This window comes from Crinia signifera, chromosome 5 (genome assembly GCF_055691185.1).
Source record: "Crinia signifera chromosome 5, ASM5569118v1, whole genome shotgun sequence".
In the NCBI taxonomy this organism is placed as follows: Eukaryota; Metazoa; Chordata; class Amphibia; order Anura; family Myobatrachidae; genus Crinia; species Crinia signifera.
In genome coordinates, this window is record NC_139221.1 from 20,050,375 (window position 1) to 20,074,970 (window position 24,596).

A 24,596-nucleotide genomic window follows, 5' to 3' on the forward strand; every position below is an offset into this window, starting at 1 on the left:
GATAAATGGGCCCCTTAAAGACTAAAACAATTCGATTAATAAAATGTTATCCAAACAGCATCAGTTTGCTGACAATACATGGTAATAAGCTACCGAACCCAGCATCTTCGTCTTGCACCCAGTCATTAACGTAATGCGGATCTATAATTACAGGGCTGTAATAATGAACAGATCGGACATGCTGACCTAGCGTAAAAAGCACCGTGGACAGGTGAACGGAAGGTCAGAGAGGATATAAAACACTGCACCGGGAAGACTCCCCCAGATAAATTGCCAATCTTTCTCCTAGATTAGAAACACAAGGACAAACCTATTGTAAGCACTTCCTATATCACACTGACGGCAGTGTCTGGGAAATAAAAATGTCAAAGTGTCCACTAAAAATATTACATGATGTTTATACCCCAGCCACAAACAGGATTATTTATCAAGGCAAAGTCTATGGGCTATAGGTTCTAAAAATGAAATGAGGGGATATTCCCTAATGCAATCAGATTCTGTCAATCATTTTTTAGGGTGCAATAGAGAAATGATAGACAGAATCGAATTCCCTACAGTGCGGAGTTTGTATATTCTCCCCGTGTTTGTGTGGGTTTCCTCCGGGTACTCCGGTTTCCTCCCACAATCCAATAATATACAGGTAGGCTAATTGGCTCCCAACAAATGAACCCTAGAATGTTTGTGTGCGCGTGTATATGTGGTAGGGAATATAGATTGTAAGCTCCACTGGATCAGGGACTGGGCGTTGCAGACGTTCTCCCAAGTAGACTCGCGTTAAGTCAAATGGCTCCACTGATTAGTATTTTTGATCTAGTGATCATTCATATGAATTTGGCGCGGAAGCGGTCATCAGTCAGTGGGCGTTTGATAACCATCTTTTACCATATAAACTCAGGTTTGATTTTCTCAGAGAATGGGCCACATATACACTTATTCCCATGGCTGTAGTTTACCATCGTTCTAAAACTTATTTTCTTCTGGTTTCTATTTTTCCTTCACTTTGTATTCTCTTTAGCCGTGCGCTGGAAATATAAGTTACCGTCTCTTACAAAGACTATACTTTTTATCCGTAACATGCTGCAAGGTGACTGGCGCTATTAAAAAAAATAATAAAACAATAATTCAAAGGTGTCACAGTCAAGGTCAGACGGCGTATTGTTCCCAGGCAAAAAGTTTATTCTGTTTTTTCTTTTTGTTTTACAAAGCGGTATCTTGCAAACAAGAAAAAGCTCTGAAGAGTTCAACTTACATAATGTTGGACAAATGTTTATTTAATTTTTTATTTTTTTTAATACTGAACATTTAATTAAGATTTTAGTTTTTTTAATAATAAATCAATAATTAACTGTAATGTGAACAAGGAAATTGTAGGGGAGATTCTTCACAACTTATCATTGGATAGTCAATCAGGCATTATTTACATCTTAAATACCCCCCCAAAAATAAAAATGGGTACTTGTTTCCTAGCACGGCCACACCGATTTAGATCGGGGTGGTCGTGTCGGAAAAATCGGGTCGATCGCATCGCATGCGATTTGGTCGCATGCGATGCGATCGACGCGACCGACCGATTTTGGACCCGATTTTTTTCATTGAATCCAATGTAAATTGGGTCCCTGGGACCCAATTTTACATTGGATTAAATGAAAAAAATTCCAAACCCCCCCAAATGTAAGCGCGTAAACTCCAGCCCACGATAGACGACAACCCGAAGCGTGGCGAGCGCAGCGAGCCCGCGAGGGGCGGCGGTACGCGTCCTCCGACCTTTTCATGCCCTACTATCCACTAGGGCGTGGAGTGAGAATAGAATAGTGTGGCGAGCGCAGCGAGCCACCGAGCCCGAAGCGTGGCGAGCGCAGCGAGCCCCGCGAGGGGACTCGGATACCTTCACAGGTAAACGCGTCCCTTCGCGGGCTTCACAGGTGTCCGCGTCGCCATGGACACCTGTGAAGCCCGCAAGGGGACGCGTATAACTGTGAAGGTATCCGCGTCCCCTCGCGGGGCTCGCTGCGCTCGCCACGCTTCGGGCTCGGTGGCTCGCTGCGCTCGCCACACTATTATATTCTCACTCCACGCCCTAGTGGATAGTAGGGCATGAAAAGGTCGGAGGACGCGTACCGCCGCCCCTCGCGGGCTCGCTGCGCTCGCCACGCTTCGGGTTGGCGTCTATCGTGGGGTGACGACGGGGACATCTATAATGTGAAATGGGTCATATTGGCCCATTTCACATTTTTTCACAATTTTTCACCATTTCAATGTTAAAAAATATTTTAACATTCAAGCCTATGAAAAAATCGGGGGCATCGCGTCGCATCGCGTCGGGACCAATGTTAATGGTCCCAACCGACGCGATGCCCCCGATATTTTAACTTTCCCGACAAGATTTCAATGTTAAAATATTTTTTAACATTGAAGCCTATGGAAATATCGGGGGCATCGCGTCGGTCGCGTCGGGACCAATGTTAATGGTCCCGACCGACGCGATGCCCCCGATATTGTATCCTAGCCGGCAAAATGGACCTGATTTCAAAAGAAATCGGGTCCATCGGGGGTAATCGTGTCCCTTAAGTAAGGGACACGATTACTCCAGATTGTGGCCGTGCTAGGAAACAAGTACCTAAAAATGTTGTCTTTCGAGGTATCCACAATCACCATACTATAGTTTGCCATTTATTCAAATTAACAATACAAGAGGTACAGGCGAAACAAAATTGCTACCTTGCTACGTAACGATTTATAAGTTCTCTTGTAAGCCCGGAAGGCTGATATATTGGATTCTGGTTACACGCGGAGGGTCATTCAGGTGCAGTTGTTCTGCCTACTCCTCTTGCCATAATTTGCCATATATAATTGCGATTAGATGCTAACAAGGGCCAAAGATAATCAGTGCCAAAAAACGCCTATTGCGATTGCATCGTTTGCGTACGGCGCTGCATGATTGCAAAAATAGATTAACATACAGTAGTGCTCCTTTCTTCATTGCACAGGTTATCGCCTGGTTGGCCATGCTGCAGGGTCAACCGTTGCACTGGCAATAGCGACCGCGGGCGCAAGCAAACAGGACATTCATACTGAGTGATATGCCCGATTTTTCATTCCTATTCGGATGGAAACGGTAAATTGGGCCGATATCGTCTGAGTGAGTTCCCAGCTGTGGATTATTGTTCTTAAACTGCTTCAACTTTTTGGCTATAACAGTTACAAATTAAATTCTCCAATTTGAAATAAAATTGATAAATTGCAAAAAATTCTAGAAATGTGAAATTAGTAATGCATGTTGTTAAAAAAAACAATACAAATCCCCCAACCCTCCGATAAAAATGTATTAATGCAGCACTACTGCAAAATGTTGCCGTTAAAAGTTCAAATTAGCACTTAATTGCTTAATATGATTTACCCGCTCCTACCCCATTCTGATGCTCCATGAGAAACAGCTGCCTGGAGCCTTCACTTGTGTCGTATCGAAATAGAAACGTGTTTAGATATTGTCACTCTAAAACGGCTGCAGGGTTACGGTGGAAGCAGTTTGATAATCTGACGCCACAATCTCTGTAATCATTACTAATGTGTCCGTCCTACCCCACCCTCCTGCTGCAGCTTCATGGAATTTCATCAGAGGCTATAAAATGAGGTCAGGTAGCAGGACGGCGGTGGAACGCGTTAAGATTATAGCGCAACATGAAGTAATGGTCCCCAATGACACAATCAAGAAATCAGGGTTAGTAATGACTGCACCTGTGCACCAGCTAGGTAGTCTAGGAAATGTGACAGTTAGTAATGACTGCACCTGTGCACCAGCTAGGTAGTCTAGGAAATGTGACAGTTAGTAATGACTGCACTTGTGCACCAACTAGGTAGCCAGGGAAATGTGATAGTGAGTAATAACTGCACCTATGCACCAGCTAGGTGGTCTGGGAATGTTACAGTTAGGAATGACTGCACCTGTGCAACTGCTAGGTAGTCTGGGAAATGTGACAGTTAGTAATGACTGTACTTGTGCACCAGTTAGGTGGTCTGGGACACGTGACAGTAACTAATGACTGCACCTGTGCACCAGGTAGGTAGTCTGGGAAACTTAAGGGCCCCATACATCAGCAATTAATTGTGACAATTTTCAGATATGGAGATGATTGCCACAATTAATTTTAGATGTGTGGGCTCCCCCTTTTGGCAATCCCAATCAAAATCGCCAATCGATTGCTTAATCAGGTTTTTAAACATGTTTAATAATCTGGTATTATCTGCAGATCTTTTTTAGATGTGTGGGCATTCCCAATTCGTCTTCTTCATCTATTTACATTATGAACAGCAATCGATTGGGCAATTTCCAGATATGAAGATGCAATCTTTTAGATGGAAAAATCTGCCGATTACTGAAATAAATCTGTAATGTGTGGGCAAGTCCAATAGATTGTACAATCCATTTATCTGGCCAAAAAATCCCTGGATCTGGAAATCCATTAATTGTGATTGCTGATGTGTGGGGCCCGACTGTTGGTAGATCTCAAGGACTGATTTGGTATATCGCAAATATACTGTAGATTAAACGAAACACCTGTGACATTTCAATAAGATCTACCAAACCAAGCCAGCTTTTCTTGTACAATATATGAAGACTAGGTGATTCATCGCGCCCTACGGGCGCTCTTCACACCGGCGTAAGGGGCTACGCCCCTTAATTTGTGAACATTTGTATTGTTAGAAATATGGTTAGAATTGTATGAAAGATGCCCTGTATTGCAGCTTCTGGCAGTGGGTGAGGGTCCAGCGTGGCAGCACAGGAGTACCGGACGGTGGCCCTGAGTCAGTGTCTCCTCCTACTGGGTGGGAGTTAGGGTGCATGAGAGCAGGAGGCTGGGATATGAGGCATGATAGGGGTATGTGGGCAACACAGCGTCAGCGATTACCCAGTGGTGGAAGTTACGGTTCAGGAGAGCAGGAAGCTGGGTAGTGATAGGGGTGTGTGGGCATACGGGGGACTAAAGAGGATGGTGGACACTGTGCAGCTTCTGCCAGTGGGTGAGGGTCCAGCGTGGCAGCACAGAAATACAGGAGTCAGTGTCTCCTCCGACTGGGTGGGAGTTAGGGTGCATGAGAGCAGGAGGCTGGGCGGTAAAGCATGATAGGGGAATGTGGGCAACACAGGGTGAGCGGGTCTCCACTGGCGGAAGTTACGGGGCAGGAGAACAGGAGGCAGGGCAGTGTCCTCCCACATTGATGGCAAAAGTATTCAACATCGGCCATAAACCATCGATTATTTGAAAATCATTGATGGTCGATGGGCATCCCTAGAACTGGAGGAGGGTGGGGGACAGTATGCAGCTCCCGGCAGTGGGTGAGCGTCTCCTCCCACTGGGAGGGAGTGAGCGTGCATGAGAGCAGGAGGCTGTATAATAGTGGTATGTGGGCAAGACATTGATAAAAGTTGTGGAGCTGGTGCAGAGGGCAGTGGGGAAACCTGCAGTGTGGCAGCCAGGGCCGGATTTCCCACCTAGGGGCGGTACCTGCTTGTGGTGGTACAGGATCCCCCATTGTCACGGGGGTACGTGAAATGCGGGAGCGGGGGCCGCGGTGGTCCGCTGGGGGGTGGAATTGCCGGAAGGGGGTCTGGGGGGTCTGCAAATTGCGGGAGGGGGGGTGGTGGGTGGGGATCCGCCAGAGCCGAATTTCCCATTAGGCACGTGAGGCACCGGCCTAGAGGCGGCACATGTTTGGGGGCGGCACTTGGATGCCTGTGATAGTACTGTCAGCCCAAAATGTACCAATAACTGCAAAATATCCACTGTACTATATTCCATCTTAAATAGAGTGTAAATGGATAGGACATGCAGATACTGCCCCTATAAACTGTCCTACTTAGTAAACATTACTGTTGTGCCTAGGGGCGCCCTCATCCCTAAATCCGCCCCTGGGATCCGCGGTTAGCGGGAGGGGGCGGGGGTCCGCAAATCGTGGGCAGGGGCGTGGGGGGGCTTGAATCGTGGGAAGGGGGGTCCGCAAATTGCGGGAGGGGGGTTGTCGGGGTTAGTGAATTGCGGGAGGGGGGGTTGCGGAGGTCCGTGAATTGCGGGAGGGGCGCGTGGGGTGCCGTGAGTCAAGGGGGGGTGGTGCGGGGGTCCGTGAATCACGGGAGGGGTCATGAATCGCAGGAGGGGGGGGGGGTCGTGGGGGGGCTGCGAATCGCAGGAGGGGGGGTGTTGGGGGTTGCCGTGAATTGCATGAGGGGGGCGTGAATCAAGGGAGGGTGGGCGCAGGGGGGTGGTGCGGGGGTCCGTGAATCGCGGGAGGGGGCATGAATCGCGGGAGGGGGGGTCGTGGGGGGTTCTGAATCGCAGGAAGGGGGGTGTGGGGGGTGCCGTGAATTGCGTGAGGGGGGCATGAATCGCGGGAGGTGGGGTCCCCGAATGTGTGAATTAGGGGGCGGTCGCAAATCGCGAGAAGTGCCAAGAGGGCCCGCAAATCGCGGGAGGGGGGCGCTACGGGGTGTTCCGTGAATCGTGGGAGGGGGCGGCACGAATTGCGGGAGGGGGGGCGCAAATCACAGTAGGGGGGGGTGCAGTGAATCGCGGGAGGGGGGGTCGCGGGGGGCCCTTTTAATGCCAGGAGGGGGGGTCGCAGGGGTCCGGCGAATCGCGGGAGGGGAGGATGCAGGGGTCCTGCGAATCGCGGGAGGGAGGGGTCGCTGGGGTCCCGCGATTTGCGGGAGGGTCGCGGGGGTCCCACGTTTCGCGGGAGGGGGTGGTCGCGGAGGTCCAGCGAATCGCGGGAGGGGGTGGTCGGGTCTGGGACGGATATTAGACAGCACTTACATCGACAGCCATTACATCGACACCATTAGTTCGACAGCTCAATAGGTCGACATGGTTTTAGGTCGACATACCATTAGGTCGACATGTCATTATGTCGACAGCTCATTAGGTCGACAGCTCATTAGGTCGACATGTTTTTAGGTCAACACTGCCATTAGGTCGACATAGTCTATGTCGACAGTCAAAAGGTCGACATGGGTTTTTTCAGTTTTTTTTGGCCGAAATGTCGACACAGTCGACATGGACACAGTTTGAAGTGTACCGCAGCCGCTCGCTATGCTTCGGGCACGGTGCCTCGCTGCGCTCGGCACACTATTTTATTCTCCCACCACGCCCTAGTGGATAGTAGGGCATGAAATACCGCCTGTCGGCACATGTCGGCTCTATAAACAGTGAAAAAACCCATGTCGACCTTTTGACTGTCGACATAGACACTGTCGACCTAATGAGCTGTCGACCTAATGAGCTGTCGACCTATTGAGCTGTCGACATAACTACATGTCGACCTAATGGTATGTCGACCTAAAACCAGCTGTCAAACTAATGGTGTCGATGTAATGGCTGTCGATGTAAGTGCTGTCTAACAATAGTCCGGATACCGGGGTGGTCGCGGGGGTCCCGCGAATCGCGGGAGGGTGGTCGCGGGGGTCCCGCGAATCGCGGGAGGGGGGTCGCAGGGGTCCCGCGATTCGCGGGAGGGGGGGGGGCGCGGGGGTCCCGCGATTCGCGGGAGGGGGGGTCGCGGGGGTCCCGCGAATCGCGGGAGGGGGGGGGCGCGGGGGTCCCGCGATTCGCGGGAGGGGGGGTCAGGGGGGTCCCGCTAATCGCGGGAGGGGGGGTCGCGGGGGGGTCGCGGGGGGTCCCGCGAATCGCGGGAGGGGGGTCGCGGGGGTCCTGGCAGAGGGTGCAGGAGTAATGGTGGATGGTGGCTGTGGAGTAATGGTGGATGGTGGGCGTGTACTGTAGCCCTGGCTGGGCTGGGGGAGGTGATGTCAAGGGGGTGGAACGTCAGACACATGAAAGTGAAACTGTTCTACACAGGAACGTTCTCCACAGGGGTTGAGTGACAGATCTGGCTAAATATATAAGAGATTAAAAGCAAATGTTCTGATGATTTTACATAAAAAAAATTGGGCTGTAGGGCTCTAGGAAAGTAAAGTAATTGATGGTAACAATGTCAATTTTTTATGTCTTGCTACCACTAAACACTAGAAGCTCAATTCATTTAACCATCGAAGGGGTCGAATCGCCACCATAACTGTGAGGAAACACTGCCAATGGCACCTCAAACCTTCCTCCCAACCCAATCTCACCGCTATCAGGTTTATGAACAACAAAAACATTGACTTACTCCACAAAGGAACTCGCGGTTAATTGAATTGACCCCTGCCATTGACAATTAGACCAACAATAATGTTTTGTATGATCAGATCTGTCCATCAATGCCTAAATCCACCATCGTCCATTATTATTATGACTCATACAAAGAGTCATGGTACAGACGAGCACGGGCAAGCTTTGCCAGCTACAGTATATACAGTATACCAAAAGAGCATTTTAAATATCTGGGGGTAAAAAAAGTAATTAAATCCCCAGCGACCTTACATAGTTACATAGAAGGTAAGGCTGAAAAAAGACTTGCGTCCATCTAGTTCAACCTGGTATAGATATCCTTATATCAGTTTATTATAACCTTACCAGTTATGTCGTGCTCCTTGAAAGACTCATTGTAGAGCTGATGCTGATTGGGACAATGCTTCTTCAGCCACTTGCATACGTCATGCTGGCTCCAGAACGCTACTGGCTTGGTTCCTTTGACGCTATTGGCCTGAGAAAGAATAAAAAGGAAAGAAATAAAATCAAACTATTGTCAACAATAAAAGCGGCATATCAAAGGAACGAAAACGATTATCCAAGCAGGAAGCGTTTGTCAAGGGGTGTCGCATGTTTACAGCTATTGTTTCTTCAAAACAGACGTGGGTTAGAAGTCATTAGCTTTATTATTCTAAATCCTACATACAATACGTACTCTTATCTCATACTGTATGGTGTGTACGCAATAAATGGAAATGAGGAATCTTAGTATAGTGAATAAATAATATAACTCTTTATCTACAACACTACACAATTCCGAGATGAGGCCGATTCAGATGGTTCGTAACGGGACGGATTCCTCCCCGTTCCTCATGGTCGGGGTTGACGCCTGAACAAACCCCAGAAGCGAACGGCTTAGGCGAGTTTCACACTCGATAGGAGTCGGAATGGGGTGGGCCCATAAAACCATAGGACGTTCCACCTGCACATGCCGGCGCGTCGATTCCTGACGTCACCTGACATCAGCGCCTGCCCAGAATTCGGCCATCTCCGGCCACGGCAAAAACCAGTCTAGACTGACTTATCGACGAAGGGCAAAAAAAAATAATTCGCCCATGCAGCCGCATGCGAGTGGATGTGTAGGCGTATGTGGGGATTTGCGCGGTGGGGGCAGGCATCCGGAGGGTGGTGTTTACGTGTTCGCTAGGCAGAGAACATACGCAGCCTAGCGGACATGTCTGAATCAGGCGCAATATTTGAATACATTCTATATTCCCTTGGTGCTAACTGTAGGTTCATGAGTAAACTGTATTCAAATATATTCAAAGATTCACGACTCCCTGCTAGAAAGACACTGGTTCTATTTTGGGCACAGAGCCACAGAGGATCTGCAGAGAAAAATATGTTCATAGTTGAGGAAACCAAGCTATAAAAAAAATGGCAACAGCGTGAAAGCAGAAAACAATAAGGACACAAAAGAACTTCAAACAACAAGTAGGTTGCACAAAGGAAATAGAAGAGTGCAAAGCATTATCATCACATGGCAAACCCTGGCCGGGCAGTCGGGAGAGAGGCTTCAAAGTCCGCTCATATTGAGAATAGGATAAAGGGCAATTGACGTCTAAAGAATGGATTATTATTTAAGACCTGTTTAATTGGCATGGTGTGCTATTCTTAGAGTCCTGTTTATGCCCCAATTTCTTAGTAGCTTTGATTAGTAAAATAAAATTTTCCACCATATTTTATCTGTGCAGCTGAGATGACAAGATTGCAGTCATCACGCCGACGTATACAATGTTGTCAATTATAATGTCAATACCACGATGTAGACAGTGATGAAGTCAACAATGTTTAACAATGTGAAAGGATCTCCAGAATGACATGTTCACAATGTTGACATCTGAAATGCCGACATCGGGAAAATGCAGAAAGTTTAGACTGAGGAATTGGAGGGCTATGATTAGGCAATAGGCGTAGGGTTAGGCCGTCAGGTGTGTAGGGTTAGGCCCTAAGAGGGGGTGTGGTATGACTGTCTGACAGTCGGGATGCCGATGGTCAGTATACCGACATCGCAATCGCCGGTACTCTGACGAAGGAGGGGGAGTGCAAGAAAGTCCCTTGAGGGCTTGGTGGCTCATTCGCTTGCCACAGGTTCTATTCTCCCTATACGGGAGAGAGTAGCTCCTGTTGGTAGGGATCCCGTCTGTCGGGCAGTTGAACAGTCAAGATTTCAGCGTTGGTATACGGACCATCGGGATCCCGACTGTCAGCGATTCATCCGGCACCCCCAAGAGGAGAGTTAGGTTGAAGGAGCGGAAGGTTAGGGTAAGGTTCGGGGGGAGTGGGGGATGGGGTTAGGGTATAGTTTCGTATGATCAGCCAGAACTTACCATTATGAGTCTCTGGTCTTGGAAGACAACCAGCCGCCAGACCCACCAAACAAGGTCACTGCTGGACCATTGGTCAACATCGTCATGCCAACCATGTCATCATTTTTACATCAGCATTATGAACATCGACATGATGAGTGTTAACAAACTACTGTTTACCCAACCCGAGCTTACAATCGATTTTGAGCTCTGTAGTAAGGGGACGCGCACGCGTGTCCTCTTCCCTAGGCTGGCGGGGGCTGGTGGCTGGCAGTCCCACCGCCAGCCCCTGCAAGAATGAAAGGCGCTCCATCTGTACGTACAATGTGTAAAACTCTTAGAAGTACGGGTCCAGGTGCAGCATCAATGGCGTACTTACTGTTTGGTTTGGGGTGATCGGCATTGCTGTGTTACTAATGCTTGGAATACTCAGTCAGATAAAATCGCTGACCCAGCAGATACATTCAGGCCAATTTACTATTACATTTTTGCAGCTAATTTCCCGAAAACACCCATTTCAGGGGTTAGCGTACCCCCCCCCACCCCCCCCCAGCATGTATCACTAAGGGATCCCTCATGCGATCTCTCCTGCCCCGCTTCCAGCTGCTTGCCCCCATAGGTTTCTTTGGTGGATGTGATGCTGCCCGATGTATTAATTTTGGCCAACATGAAAGTGGGCCACGGGGTTACCACCAATCTCAGGTGGCGGACCACACTGGCGGCGGGGCAGTGCGGTCGGCTGACTGAGCATGCGCAGACCCCCCTTGGCACCTGGCTAAGCACACCACATCAGCAGGGACATACATTGGGGAGAAAGGATGGCATATTGCAATGTGAACCTGAGCGGAACATGCAGTATGATACCCAACAGAGATAACTCACAATGGGGCAGATGTTGTGGCCGCTGCTGATGTCATTAACAAAGCTGGCGGTACCGCGGGTCATCTAGTGCAGCAGTTCCGAACTGTTTTTCCTCTCCCGTACCCCTTGATAAGACTTTTTATAGATGGAGCCGCTCTCATCAGTAATCGCAACTCGCGCCACCCGTTCGCGTGCCTCATTCCCGGCAATGGACGCATGAGCGTGCGAGGCACTTGCGCGTCCATGATTGCTAGTGCGCCAGTCGCCAGATCTGGACGGCTGGCGATGCGCCAGCAACGATGGGGCTGGCCCCATCTGTATGGATACCCCCTGTGAAATATCCACAGTACTTACGAGTGGAGTAGAAGTGAGCGGTATGTGTGTCCTTATATTGGAGTAGCGGGGGAGTATTGGGCGGTCAGGAATTGGGTCCCACAGTGACTGGCCGCTGGCTGTGTACTGTCTCTGGGGTTCCCGCTAACACCTGTAGGATTAATGCCGCTGCTTCCTCCACCCGTGTCAGTGCGGGGCAGATGATTGCTGGTGTCTGAGGGCAGCGCGGGTACTTCCCATTGGATTGCTGAAAAGCATCAGGAGACTCTGATGACGCTGCAGACAGAACCGGAAGTGCCGCAACGTGGTCAATCACCACAGCAATGGGAGACTTCTTCCGCCATCTAGAGACTACTTCATCTTCCGCCAATACCAATATTATATTCAGTTACCCCCAGCTGGTCTGCAGAGGTATGTGTAGCCCACGCTGTGAACCACTGGTCTAGTGTGTACCGGACTTTAGAACCTAAGAATCCTGGGCTTACATTATTACAGAAACGTGATATCAGAACTACAGACATACTTATCTACTTCACAGCTAAGGAGAGGGAGATGGGGTGGGCAGAAAGAGGGTGGGGGGGGGGGATGCGGGACACGTACAAGCATTCTGCCGCTAGAAAACGATCTTCCCATTTACCATTAGACTGTAATATACAATGCTTGTCTTCAAGTAGTAGAATACATATTATTTATATATTTGCGAGTAAATAACAATTATAATAAAGTTTGACATGAAAGGAGACAAAGTGAACGTACGACTGTGTTTGCAGCTTTTGAAATCCCCCAAAAAAGAGAAGCTGTAAGTGGGCAATTTTCCATTCAGCGCAGAAAAGCACAAACTGCATTAGTGTCCGTGTTGGGAAAATTTCTTGCATTGTGCGGAAAATAGAAATCAATAGGCTATACGGGTAACCGTGACTTAAGGTAATACAAATAAATAAATTGTAATTGTGTATTTGCACAGTTCTTAAGAGCAATATGAAGCAAATCAATACAGGCTCCCGAGAAATAGCATTATTGCACGCAGCATAAATACTCTGCAGATGATTAGAGCTGGGTGTCTGATTCTCTCTGCGAGGAGCAGATGACTTCAAAGGCGTTTTATCTCCCTCTAACATACAGCTCCCACTGTCAGCCCGGGACGGGATCACGGCGACTATGGGGCCAGGGTCGGGAAATAAAAGTCATTTAGGGCTGAAGACAAATGACGTATTTCTACATATGAATATATCTATATAATAATCACATCTTCTCCGCCATGTATTGGTTGGGTGGCGCAGCCCTTGTTGGGATGGTAAGCGATATATCGTATGGAAAAGGATCACATACGATATATAGCATGTGATCTACCTACCGGGGAGCTGCGGGGTCACTTTAGGGTATCACATGTGATGCTAGCATGCGATAGGGGGGCATTTAGAGAGATAAGACAGACTTATGCTGCTGTGTACACACTGTGAGATTTCCTTGCTATTCGACTTAAGATTCGAGTGCTATGCAATCTTTGCTATCTCTGTACTATTTACACACAATTCATACAATCTGCATTAGATTTGCACTATATAGTCATTGCTGCCCTGTCTATCTGGGTTTCGATTTCGCATCGGGATCGCAAGGTAAAAAACCTGTGCGATCTGCATAAGATCTGCATGCGATTTTGACTATATAGTCAAAATCTAAAGTCACATCTCACAGTGTGTAGACAGCATTTTAGAGTCACAGAAGGGGAACTGGGATGTGTTCAGCATGGAAGTGAGACTGGGGGGGGGGGGGAAATAGGGACAGGACCGAGCATGTGGGGAGGGGGCGATGGGGTCAGCATTTGGGGACAGGAAAGCTGAAAGTGCAATTGGTGGCAATGCCAGAATCCCGACATCAGTGTCAGTGCCGATGCTGGTATCCCGACTGCCCGTATCGATATTGTAAGCATGCCATGTTAGGGTTAGGCTGTGGGGGTAGGGGTTAGGTATAGGGACTAGGGAATGGGTTAGGATTAGGTTGCATGGGGGACGGGTTAAGTTTAAGCAGAGTGGAGGAAGGGTTAGGTAGCAGAAAGGGAGGGGTTAGAGTTAGGCTAAAGGGGGAAGGGTTAGGGTTATGCTGTGGGGGGATAGGAACTAAGGGGGCAGGATAGGCTGGGAGGTTGGGTTAAGCATAAGGGAGGGTGGGTTAGGGGGGGTGCAGGGCGATGGTAAGCACAAGTACTGGCCTCAGGATTCTGTGGCTCGAAATGCTGCTATCAGTCTTACATATGCTGGGGAGGGGTGTGGCAGATGGGAGCCTTTGAGAGAGATACAGTGGAGAGTGCTAATCAGCTCCTAACTGCCATGTTACAGGAGCTGGCTGGTATTTTATCTCCGACCACCTAATTTCTCTCCGAGGATTGGTACATAGCGCCCATAATCCCCGTCACTTCCCCACAAGAGATGACTGCAACATCAACCTTTGCTCGTTCTATCAATGCTAGAAATGTGCGTCCGCTGGTATTTATTTTGTACATCCCGTTACTATTAAGAAGAACATTAAAATTCCAGCGCGTTTCCCATTGGCGAATCTGTTCACATGAATTTAAATGCCGCACAAAAGTTTTTCTTTCTCGCACCACAATGGGCTGCAACAATTTTCGGGATGCATTCATACCTATTCTAAGTAATCAAAATGGATTCCCTTTATTCGGAGGGACTGCATGGAATTCAGCGCTCGCGCTCCGCAAATGTCGCCTTTGTTACATCGCCTCGTATTTTAAGAGCCTTGAAAGAAAAGAAAAGAGATGTGAAGTACAGCCTAATTTCATGCTCTGGTTGTTGCCCATTGTGCGGATCACACGGTATTCAGATGCCTGGGTGCCATGCTGTGGCAGAACCCTCCACACAATCACACACGTTTGTACATTGCAGAAATATAATATTTGTACTTCTCTACTCAGAGCCGCGGCCACACAATGCCAAGGAATCGTCTGGCGGGCGGCTTAAGGTCTCGGGGAGGACTTTGAGGAAGCCAGAAAGATGTCTGCTCACACATTTGTCACACAGATAGGAATAGGGACAGGAGAACTATCGGTATGAGCATTCCGCACTAAAGAACTTAGAGGAAAAGGACTCACCGCGGAACGGACGGCTTGAGTTCTTCCCTTTTATTTTGTAGCCGACAGATGGTATTTCATGCCCTACCATCCAATAAGGTGTTTTGGGAGAATGTAATAGTGTGCCGAACGCAGCGAGGTGACGCGGTACACTTTGACGGTGTCCATGTTGACTATGTCGACAATCAGGACAAAAAAGTGAAAAACTCATTTGACCTTTTGATTGTCGAGCTAATGATTTGTTGACCTTTCGACACTGTAGACATTAGCCATGTCGAAATTCAGTAGTCAACCTACAGATGTAGCCCCTGTCATCTGTGGCCTGGGCTCGCCAGAGCCTCCACTCTGGCGAGCGCCGGCGGACAGGGGCTTCACTGAACTGGGACGCATGCATGTCCCGATCCTCTGTTGCCGGGGCAGCGGCATCCTGCCCGTCTCCACTTCAGGGAGACGGGAAGGGTTAGGGGGGGTCGGGGCGGCTAGGGGGACCGCTGGCGGGGGAGGCGGTGGCGGGGAACCGGGGGAAACTCCCTTGCCACAGGGCGCATGAGCATCTGTAATGTATGTCTTCATAGGGTTGACCGTAGCGATTGTATCCCACATTTATCCAGCAGGAAGGATACTGTTGCTAATCAAGGACACATCCCATCAGCCGCAATCATTACCTTAGCTACACACATACAGTTTATGATACAGAAATGTAATGTTGGATCATTATAATCAATACATGAATGATGATCTATATAATTGTGTTACATCTTTATATCTTGACAAGTGCTGTACATGACGATCGGTCCTTTTTTCATGATTTATTTTTTTTTTTAACTGGCTCGGTCACCATCCATGTCAGCATAGAGAGAGAATATACAGTAAGTGCGCCAGCCTGAACCACGGCGAGTGAAGCCATGCGAGGGTGCGCGTCAGGGCCGGCGCTACCCACTCAGCAGCTCCTGCAAAGCAGGGAGGCGCCATGCTGAAAAGGTGCTGTCTCCCTCCCTGCTCTGCTAAAGCTGCCTCAGCCCTCACTGTCACTGCCTCCTGCACGCTGCCCGCAGCACCTGTCTGACAGCAGGCAGCAGTATGGCGAAGCTGAGCAGCTCCCTGCACCACGCACGCACTGTCCTCCTCCTGCGACTTGCCTTCTCTTCCTCACGGACACTTGCGCTGAGGCATGTAGCGCTGTTTGTGAATGCCTGGATGACTTGTCATGCCCGGATCTGCTTCCTACCCATTGCTCCCTGTCAGCTGTCAATCAAATGACGAACAGGTAGCAGCTCCGCCTCCCCTTCCTTCCCTCTTCTCAGTGTGCTGTGCCACTGCCAGTCCTCAACACTCTGCCCCCTCTATCTCCTCCCCTCTTCTTCCATCTCCTCCTTCTCTCCCCTCCTTTCCCCCTCAGTCACGAGAGGGGTGTAATGGCGTCCTCAGCGTCCTGCCTACGCAGATAGAAGAGGAGGGACTGCACAAGAGTTAAACAGCAAAAGAACAGGGAGTCTTATTATACATATTTATACCAATTTTTTTATAATTGTAGATTTTTTATATTAATTTAGACACTTTTTATATAATGGGCTGGGTTATGTGCCTAAAGGTGGTCATACAGGCTGCAATAGCAGCGTGCTATGCGATGTGCGCTCCTGTGGGCATCGATCACACAGTACAAAAAGTATGTGCTGCACATACTTTTTGTACTGCTTTCGGATCGCATCGCACACACATTGCATGCATGCCGTGCGATGCGATCTAGCCCATAACATATGCGATTCTCGCAGCGTGTATGGGCACCTTTAGTGCCTGCAACATTTTGCGGACACAGCACTGAGATGGTGTATGCATACATGTACATGCACCCGAGATCCTCTATAGGATCGCATGTTGCATACACTCCCACAATCGGGCTGCAGCTTGTTGCAATGGCAATGTGAAAGGGCGCAAAATGTATGGTTTGCAGGAGGGCGTCAGACACCCTAGCACCGGCCCTGGTGCGCGTGATACTAATTGGGGGTCCATGTCGACATTGAAGCAAAAAAAAGTGAAAAACTCATATTGACCTTTTCATGCCGACATTTTGACCCAGTTGATTTATTGCATGTCGACTATTTCGGGTGAACCTATTGACTGCCTATCTAATAATCCACTCCCCAATGACCCGGGGTTTTCGGTTCTGTGGTGTAAAAGGGATATTAAAAAAAAAAGGTTGCCTTATGCTGTTAGGCTTATCTTCCTCTCCCGCCGCTCTACCTCCGCCTCCACCCTCTGTCTGTCTCTTCACTGGCTCCCCATTCCTTTCCAAATTCTCTTTAAACTCCTCACCACCACCTACAAGGCTCTCTCCTCCTCCACCGCTCCTTACTTCACTTATCTCTATCCACACTGCCTCCTGTCCTCTTCGCTCTGCCGCCGACCGCCGTCTGACCTCTCACCTAATCACCTCCTCCCACTTCCGTGTCCAAGACTTCTCTCGCGCTGCCCCCCTGCACTGGAACAACCTCCCGCCACCCATCAGGCTTTCTGATTCCCTTACCTCCTTCAAGCGCTCCCTTAAAACCCACTTCATCCAACTAGCCTATCCCTCCTCCTCCTAACCTTTTTCGCTCCTCCTATCCTGCCTACCCTACCGCTCCATCCGTTCCCACTTATCCTATTGTTTTTCGTTCGTCCACCCACCTCCTTTTAGTCTGTTACCTCTTATGAGTAGGGCCCTCCTTCCTCACGTACTCACCCTACCTCTTTACGTCACCTGTGCTCCTGTCCTGTTCTTCCTTTCCTCTACTTCATCTTCAGTCTTCTTGACAATTTTGACACCTACTTCAGAACTGATGCTGATTTTAGTTCTACCAGCTATACCCCTATTTATGCTGTATTTTATTATCACACCCTGTACGTTACCTTGTCATTTCATTTTTGTTTGCTATGTACGGCGCTGCGGACACTTTGTGGCGCCTTACAAATAAACGAACTACTACTACTATAAAATCTCTACAAAATCAGTTGCACACAAATGATTCTTATTCATTACGGACCAAGAGACTCCGCGCTGCCTAAATTTACAATCTCTCATAACTTATAAAAATAATATACTTAACGGTTTATTTTTCCTCCCCCAAAGTTTCATTTAAAATTTTTATCTGGTGCTTTTTTTTTTGCTTTTTTTTTGCAGCTCGTGCATCAAAATAAGTTTCTATGCTGCAAAAAACCATTCACTTTTTATTCTGGGACATGAACTTTTAGTGGATTTAATCCAGACTAAGCAAAGCACAGTAGATAACCGGCGCTTCGCAGCAGAATGAATCAACACAATTTCATTATGGGAGCTGTGTATCAAGCAGAGAGTATTAACACCACACAGCAAGACAGTAATGTCCTTTAGTGGGCGAGCGGTGAGGAAGAAGAGACAACTTATCAGGTTTCTTCATGTGCTTGATGCGAATCTGGAGAAGTCGGAATCCTCAGAGCGCTGGACAGCGGCATCAACTGCGTAAGGACAAAACAAGGTTTTGTTGTTAGGACAACTTTTATTATTATTATTAAGAACAGAAAAATAAGAATAACTCGGTGTCATACAGAGCGGTACATAGTCCAATGCGGCAGGAGCTGGTATGTGAATTGTAGACGGGGGATGTGCAGCACATCAGGGCAGCGAGAGAGCAGAGGCTGCGTCTGTGTGCCGGTCTGGGGACCCAATGTGACAAAATAATATTACAGAAGGTGAACGGCAGAAGGTGACAGGGAGAGGCAGAGGGTGGCAGAGGAGACTGGGTAAGTAGTGGGTGACAGGTAGAGGGTGATAGAGAAGCATTGGATGGCAGGGAGAGAAAAGGGGGAACAGGGGGTGTCAGGGAACGGCAGTGGATGAGAGGGAGAGGCGGAGGAAGTCCAGAAGAGGCAGTTGATGCAAAAAAGAGGCTGGGGAAGTAGTGGGTGACAGGGAGAGGTAGATGGTGATAGAGAAGCATTGGATGGTGGGAGGGAGAGAGAGAGGGAACAAGGGGTGTCAAGGAAAGGCAGTGGATGACAGGGAGAGACAGAAGGAGGCCAAGAGAGGCAGTTGATGGCAGAAAGAGGCAGTGGAGTCTGGGGAAGTAGTGGGTGACAAGTAGAAGCAGTGGGTGATGGAGAAGTATTGGATGGCAGGGAGAAGAAGAGGGAACAGGGGGTGTCGGGGAAAGGCAGAGGGAGGCCAGGAGAGGCAGTTGATGGCAGAAAGAGTGGAGGCTGGGGAAGTAGTGGGTGACAGGAAGAGGTAGAGGGTGATAGAGATGCACTGGATGGTGGGAGAGGCAGAGGGTGACTATATAGAGGCAGTGGGTGTTTAGTGAATGTGTGCCACCTGTCCCGTCACACTCAGCAGGTGCATTTAGTGGTGTAGAAGGCTGACTGGGAAACGGGAACAGCCGGTCTGAGCATGACAAAAATAAAGCACCTCAGACTCAACAAAAAGCTCCATGCTTCTTTTAGCCAATGGGACTCTGGGGGCGGGCTTAGGAGTGTGATGCCTTATGCTGCGTCTGATTGGGTCTCTTTATCTACTTGTAGGACTTGTATGAAATTCTGAGGTAGTTTTGGGGCAAATGTCAGCAGAAATATAGAATTCTGAAGGGTTCAGAGACTTTCAAACACCTGTGAGATTACAGGATGCTGGGAAACGAACCCCAGTTCTGGTTTGTTCCTGGGACACACATAAGCAGTGGGATATATATCACTGCAGAAGCTTATTTCCAATATGGAGGGACCTCCAGTGTCCGCAGTGTGGGATACGGTCACTAGATCAACACTTTTATGGTCAACATGCATTGGTTAAACCACTGAAGGCCAACATGGCTTAAGTCGACACATAACATAGGTCGACATAGCTAATGTTGACAGTGTTGGAAGGTCGACAAAAAGTGTAAACCCCATGTCGACCTTTTGTCTGGAGACCATCCCATTGTCGACCTAATGCTTGCGTCGACTTTAGAACCCTGTGGACCTTAGCCATGTCGACCTATTGCATGTTTCAACCTAAGCCATGTTGACCTTCAGTGGTCAACCAAATTCATGTCCACCTAATATGGGTTTACCCAATGACCCATACCCCGTAGTGTTAACTTTTTTCATTTGATAAATAGTTAAATATATATTATATACAGGGCCGGATTAAGCCTTTGAGGGGCCCAGGTCACTTTAGACAGAGGGGACCCCCTCCCATGACGAGGCTGCTGCTGCTGTCCTCCAAGGGCCTGGCGAGCATGTGATGAGCACCACCAATCAGAGCTCAGCTCAAGCCTCTCACCTCTTGTGCAAAGTCTCATGGGACTTCGTCAACTCCCAGTAATGCCCTGCACTACCCCGCTCCCATGCACAAAACCTTTAGCTAGAAAATAAAACTAGCTAGAGGGGGGCCCAGTGGTACTGACCCCCTGAGCCCACCTTCCTTAATCCAGCCCTGATTTCATATGCCTATTAAAACTGTAAAACACTTCTGTACAACCGGTGAGCGTTCTTCTGGTACCTATACAAAGATATAACAGGATATGAGAGCAGGTGCCTCTTCTTGTCAGAAACGCCAATCAATACTTTAGCAGATCAGACGTGTTGCATGGCGTTATTTTGCCGCTGTGTGATGACACTAACAGCAGTTACATTACACTGCGTGCAATCACAACACGCTTCCATTATACATCACATATGTTATTCTTTTAATCACGGAATTGAAACAAAATTTTTTTTGAAATATTAATAGTGTGAATGTTCCCAATTGGACTGAATGATCCATTAACAGGTAAATGTGTTTCATAACATTTTTTTTAGAAGTTATTTTAGGACCGCCGAGGGAGAAATGAGCTCTAGGTGGCCTGTTTATTAATCCAACTCATTAACACTGGCGCAGGCGAGAAAACATATTCCGCACAGGTAAAATCCTCCCCCCTCGGCATTGTAGAGGTGCAAAATATTTCCAACATTAATAATAAATATAGTGTGAGCTTTACGTTAATACTTCCCTTCCCGGACGGAACCATTGCTGAAGGGAAGTAGCGGTTCTAGAGTTGGCGAGTCACGTCACTTATGTCTGACCTGTAGGTATAAGATATGGGAGATAATATAGGGGCATCTGAGGATGTGGATGTGATAATAGCAGCCCAATTCGCACTGCGATAATGGACTACTCTGCCAGTATACCGTACTCAGAGCACCAACACCCGTAGGAATCAGAGCGCACTGTGCTCCGCCCAGCAGTACAGATGTTGTGGGGGGTGCTGCCATCTCTGAGTATGACCCACACTGGCATAGTTCCTAAAAGATACTGAGTCTGGGCATTCCCCAGACCAAAACCACCCCCTTCGCTATCTCTAACACAACAATGTGCTGGCATGTGATATTCTGCATCCAGATGCTGACCCCTGGCACCCACAGCTATAAGCTGGGGGAGGGTGCTAGATGTAAGGAGGAGAAGGGGAAATGCAATAAGAAGATAAGGACAATTTAAAGGGCATTCTAGGGCACACTTACCTACTCTCCAGCAGGGCCGGCGCTAGCACTAGGCAGCTTTAGGCAGCTGCCTAGGGCGCCGGCCACTGGAGGGCGCCTCTTCAGCCCAACAATTCAATATAATGGGTCCTGGCAGGGGTGACACTTGTGCAGCGGGTTGGTGGAAGGGGCGCGCTGAAGAGGCACACAGAAGTTTTGCCTAGGGTGCTGCAAACCCTTGCACCGGCCCTGCTCTCCAGGAATGGCTGGGAGGCTCCTGAAAATTGTGTGGCACTCCTGGCCCCCGCTGGAAAAAGAGGCAAGGTTCCCACATTCATCTTGCTCCCCCCATTGCCAGCAACCCCAATCTGATGCTGCTGATCAGATGGGAATGCTGGTAATGTGGGCATTACAAACGGGGTGTGTGTGTGTGGAGGGGCTATTGCTACGCCATGACATCACCACACCCCTAGACTGCCTCCTTCACACCTTGTGCTTAGGCTGCTTCCTCCCTTAAAGTAGGTAATGCCCCGTACACACAGTTGGATGTGGTCAGGGTACAGGTGTAAATGACCCCAAATGGGGTAAAAATGAAATTCCTGGGGGTAATGGACAGTCGCGCTGCCGAAACAAAGCCAGGCATGCATATGAATCTATATATATAAATTCTACAGTATCTGCATGCCTGGCTGTGTGTATTACAGTACTGTAGTGTACAAGGACATGACGCAGTGCAGTGTGGGCTGTGTGTGTGTGTATTACAGTACTGTAGTGTACAAGGACATGACGCAGTGCAGTGTGGGCTGTGTGTATTACAGTACTGTAGTGTACAAGGACATGACGCAGTGCAGTGTGGGCTGTGTGTGGTACAGTTCTGTAGTGTATAAGGACCTGATGCAGTGCAGTCAGTGCTGTGTGTGTTACAGTACTGTAGTGTACAAGGACCTGATGAAGTGTGGGCTGTGTGTGGTACAGTACTGTAGTGTGCAAGGACATGATGCAGTGCAGTTCGGGATGTGTGTGTTACAGTACTGTAGTGTACAAGGACCTGATGCTGTGTGTGGTACAGTACTGTAGTGTGCAAGGACATGACGCAGTGCAGTGCGGGATGTTTGTGTTACAGTGCTGTAGTGTACAAGGACCTGACGCAGTGCAGTGCGGGCTGTGTGTGGTACAGTACTGTAGTGTACAAGGACCTGACAGTGCGGGCTGTGTGTGGTACAGTACTGTAGTGTACAAGGACCTGACGCAATGCAGTGCGGGCTGTGTGTGGTACAGTACTGTAGTGTACAAGGACCTGACGCAGTGCAGTGTGGGCTGTGTGTGTTACAGTACTGTAGTGTACAAGGACCTGATGCAGTGCAGTCAGTGCTGTGTGTGTTACAGTACTGTAGTGTACAAGGACCTGATGCAGTGTGGGCTGTGTATGGTACAGTACTGTAGTGTGCAAGGACATGATGCAGTGCAGTTTGGGATGTGTGTTACAGTACTGTAGTGTACAAGGACCTGATGCTGTGTGTGGTACAGTACTGTAGTGTGCAAGGACATGACGCAGTGCAGTGCGGGATGTTTGTGTTACAGTGCTGTAGTGTACAAGGACCTGACGCAGTGCAGTGCGGGCTGTGTGTGGTACAGTACTGTAGTGTACAAGGACCTGACGCAATGCAGTGCGGGCTGAGTGTGGTACAGTACTGTAGTGTACAAGGACCTGACAGTGCGGGCTGTGTGTGGTACAGTACTGTAGTGTACAAGGACCTGATGCAGTGCAGTGTGTCAGGCCCTTGTATATAACACGGTTCCCTGTGTGATGCACCGGGCCCCGCCTCCAAGTCCACCCTCTTCGTCAGTAGTGTTGACTAGTTGCTGCGCCATCTTGGCAGCGCACAGTCTGTACTGCCGCTACGGCGCTGAGTTTCTCTGCCTGGATATAGGCTCCTGTCAGGGTACCCCCATCTCTAGTCTAGGGGAAACATTGCACAGACTGTCACTGTATCATCTTGTAATACTGACACTAATAGTTACCTGGACGTCACATTATCAATGGCTATACCACACACAGCCTGGCAGCCATTGCTGATGATGATGATGATGATTACCATGTACGGTCGTGTGTGGTACAAATTTTTTACCACACTCACAGCCATTTCTGGTAATCATCATCATCATCGGCTGCCAGGCTGTGTACCGCACTAAAATGGGGTAGATGGTGTGACTGCGCTGAATGGGGGGATAACAATGTGATGCCACAATAATTATATTAAAAACATCATATTTAATAATAAATGAATAAATAAGTATATCACGGGCTTAAACATACAACATTGAGGTATATTAAAAGTGTGTAAAGTGACTGTAGCTCAGATATTTTTGTGGAGAATTGTAAAGGATATACTTGAAAAAGCTGTCCTTAGAGGCAGTGAAACGCGTTTAAAGCTGCTACTCTACAGGCCCCTGACTGCCACTTTTGCACTTGCACTTTCGGATCCAACCAGCCGCCCCTCCTTCAACTTCAAAGGTACTGGAGAACTTCTTTTGGGAAAACAAAGGATTCCTTTCCACACCATCGTGATTCCAAGCGGAGTACTACCATCTTCACCACTATAAGGAGAAATCTGCTACAAATGTAATCCTAAATGGATACAAAACTCCAAGGTGACCCGCAGTGGTAAATATACGTACCCTCAAAACTTTTCTGAATCCAATGGAAAATATATAGAATTCTCAAACTGCTTTCTTCCCCCATTTACACACCATCTGGGCGGTAAATATAGGAGAGGATCCCACTCAATCATTTTCAGTTACATCCAGAGGGCACTAGTAGAGTCACCCACATGTGTTTCCCGTATTACTATCATTTTTTATTGATGAATTCATGTTTTTATTGTGATCTAATGTGTCAATAAATGTGATTTTTATCCTTTAATTCCTCATTGGCAAAGCAGTACTTTTATTCTCTTGGCCATGAAGCAGAGGACTAACTCGGCCCGCCACGATGAAAACAGGCATATCTGGCCTGTTACTGACATCACACCCGCCCCTAACAGACTTTGGCACGCCTGCATTTATATAGACCTTCCTAGTGTCTTTTTCTTTTCGCCACGCCCAGCGTTTGTCATGCCACGCCCAAGAAAACGGTCTGTATCCACCCACACATGCCTACTTCCTGTCAATCACCTTGCAAACGGCCAGTGAACAGAAATAGTTGCAGGAGTTTATCGTGGCACAGCCTTGCGCATTTGTACTGCGAACCGTACGCATGTGCAGTGTATCCATAACCGTCTCTCCCCAATTTGGGCCCTAAGTACATGCACCGACATCAGCCATAGCTGAGGAACATCAACGTTAAATCAACCCCTAAAACCTGAAGCTTCGAATTAACCT

General features: G+C 48.5%; 1 protein-coding gene across 2 annotated transcripts in view; it reads right to left on the bottom strand.

The window, feature by feature from the left end:
* Positions 1–24,596, bottom strand: part of SAMD12 (sterile alpha motif domain containing 12) — a 350,326-nt gene that overhangs the window by 241,525 nt on the left and 84,205 nt on the right. For both annotated transcript variants that reach the window (XM_083186726.1, XM_083186725.1), the window contains exon 3: positions 8,508–8,637. In XM_083186726.1, the coding sequence (XP_083042852.1) occupies positions 8,508–8,637 (130 nt within the window). The remainder of the gene's footprint in view (positions 1–8,507; positions 8,638–24,596) is intronic.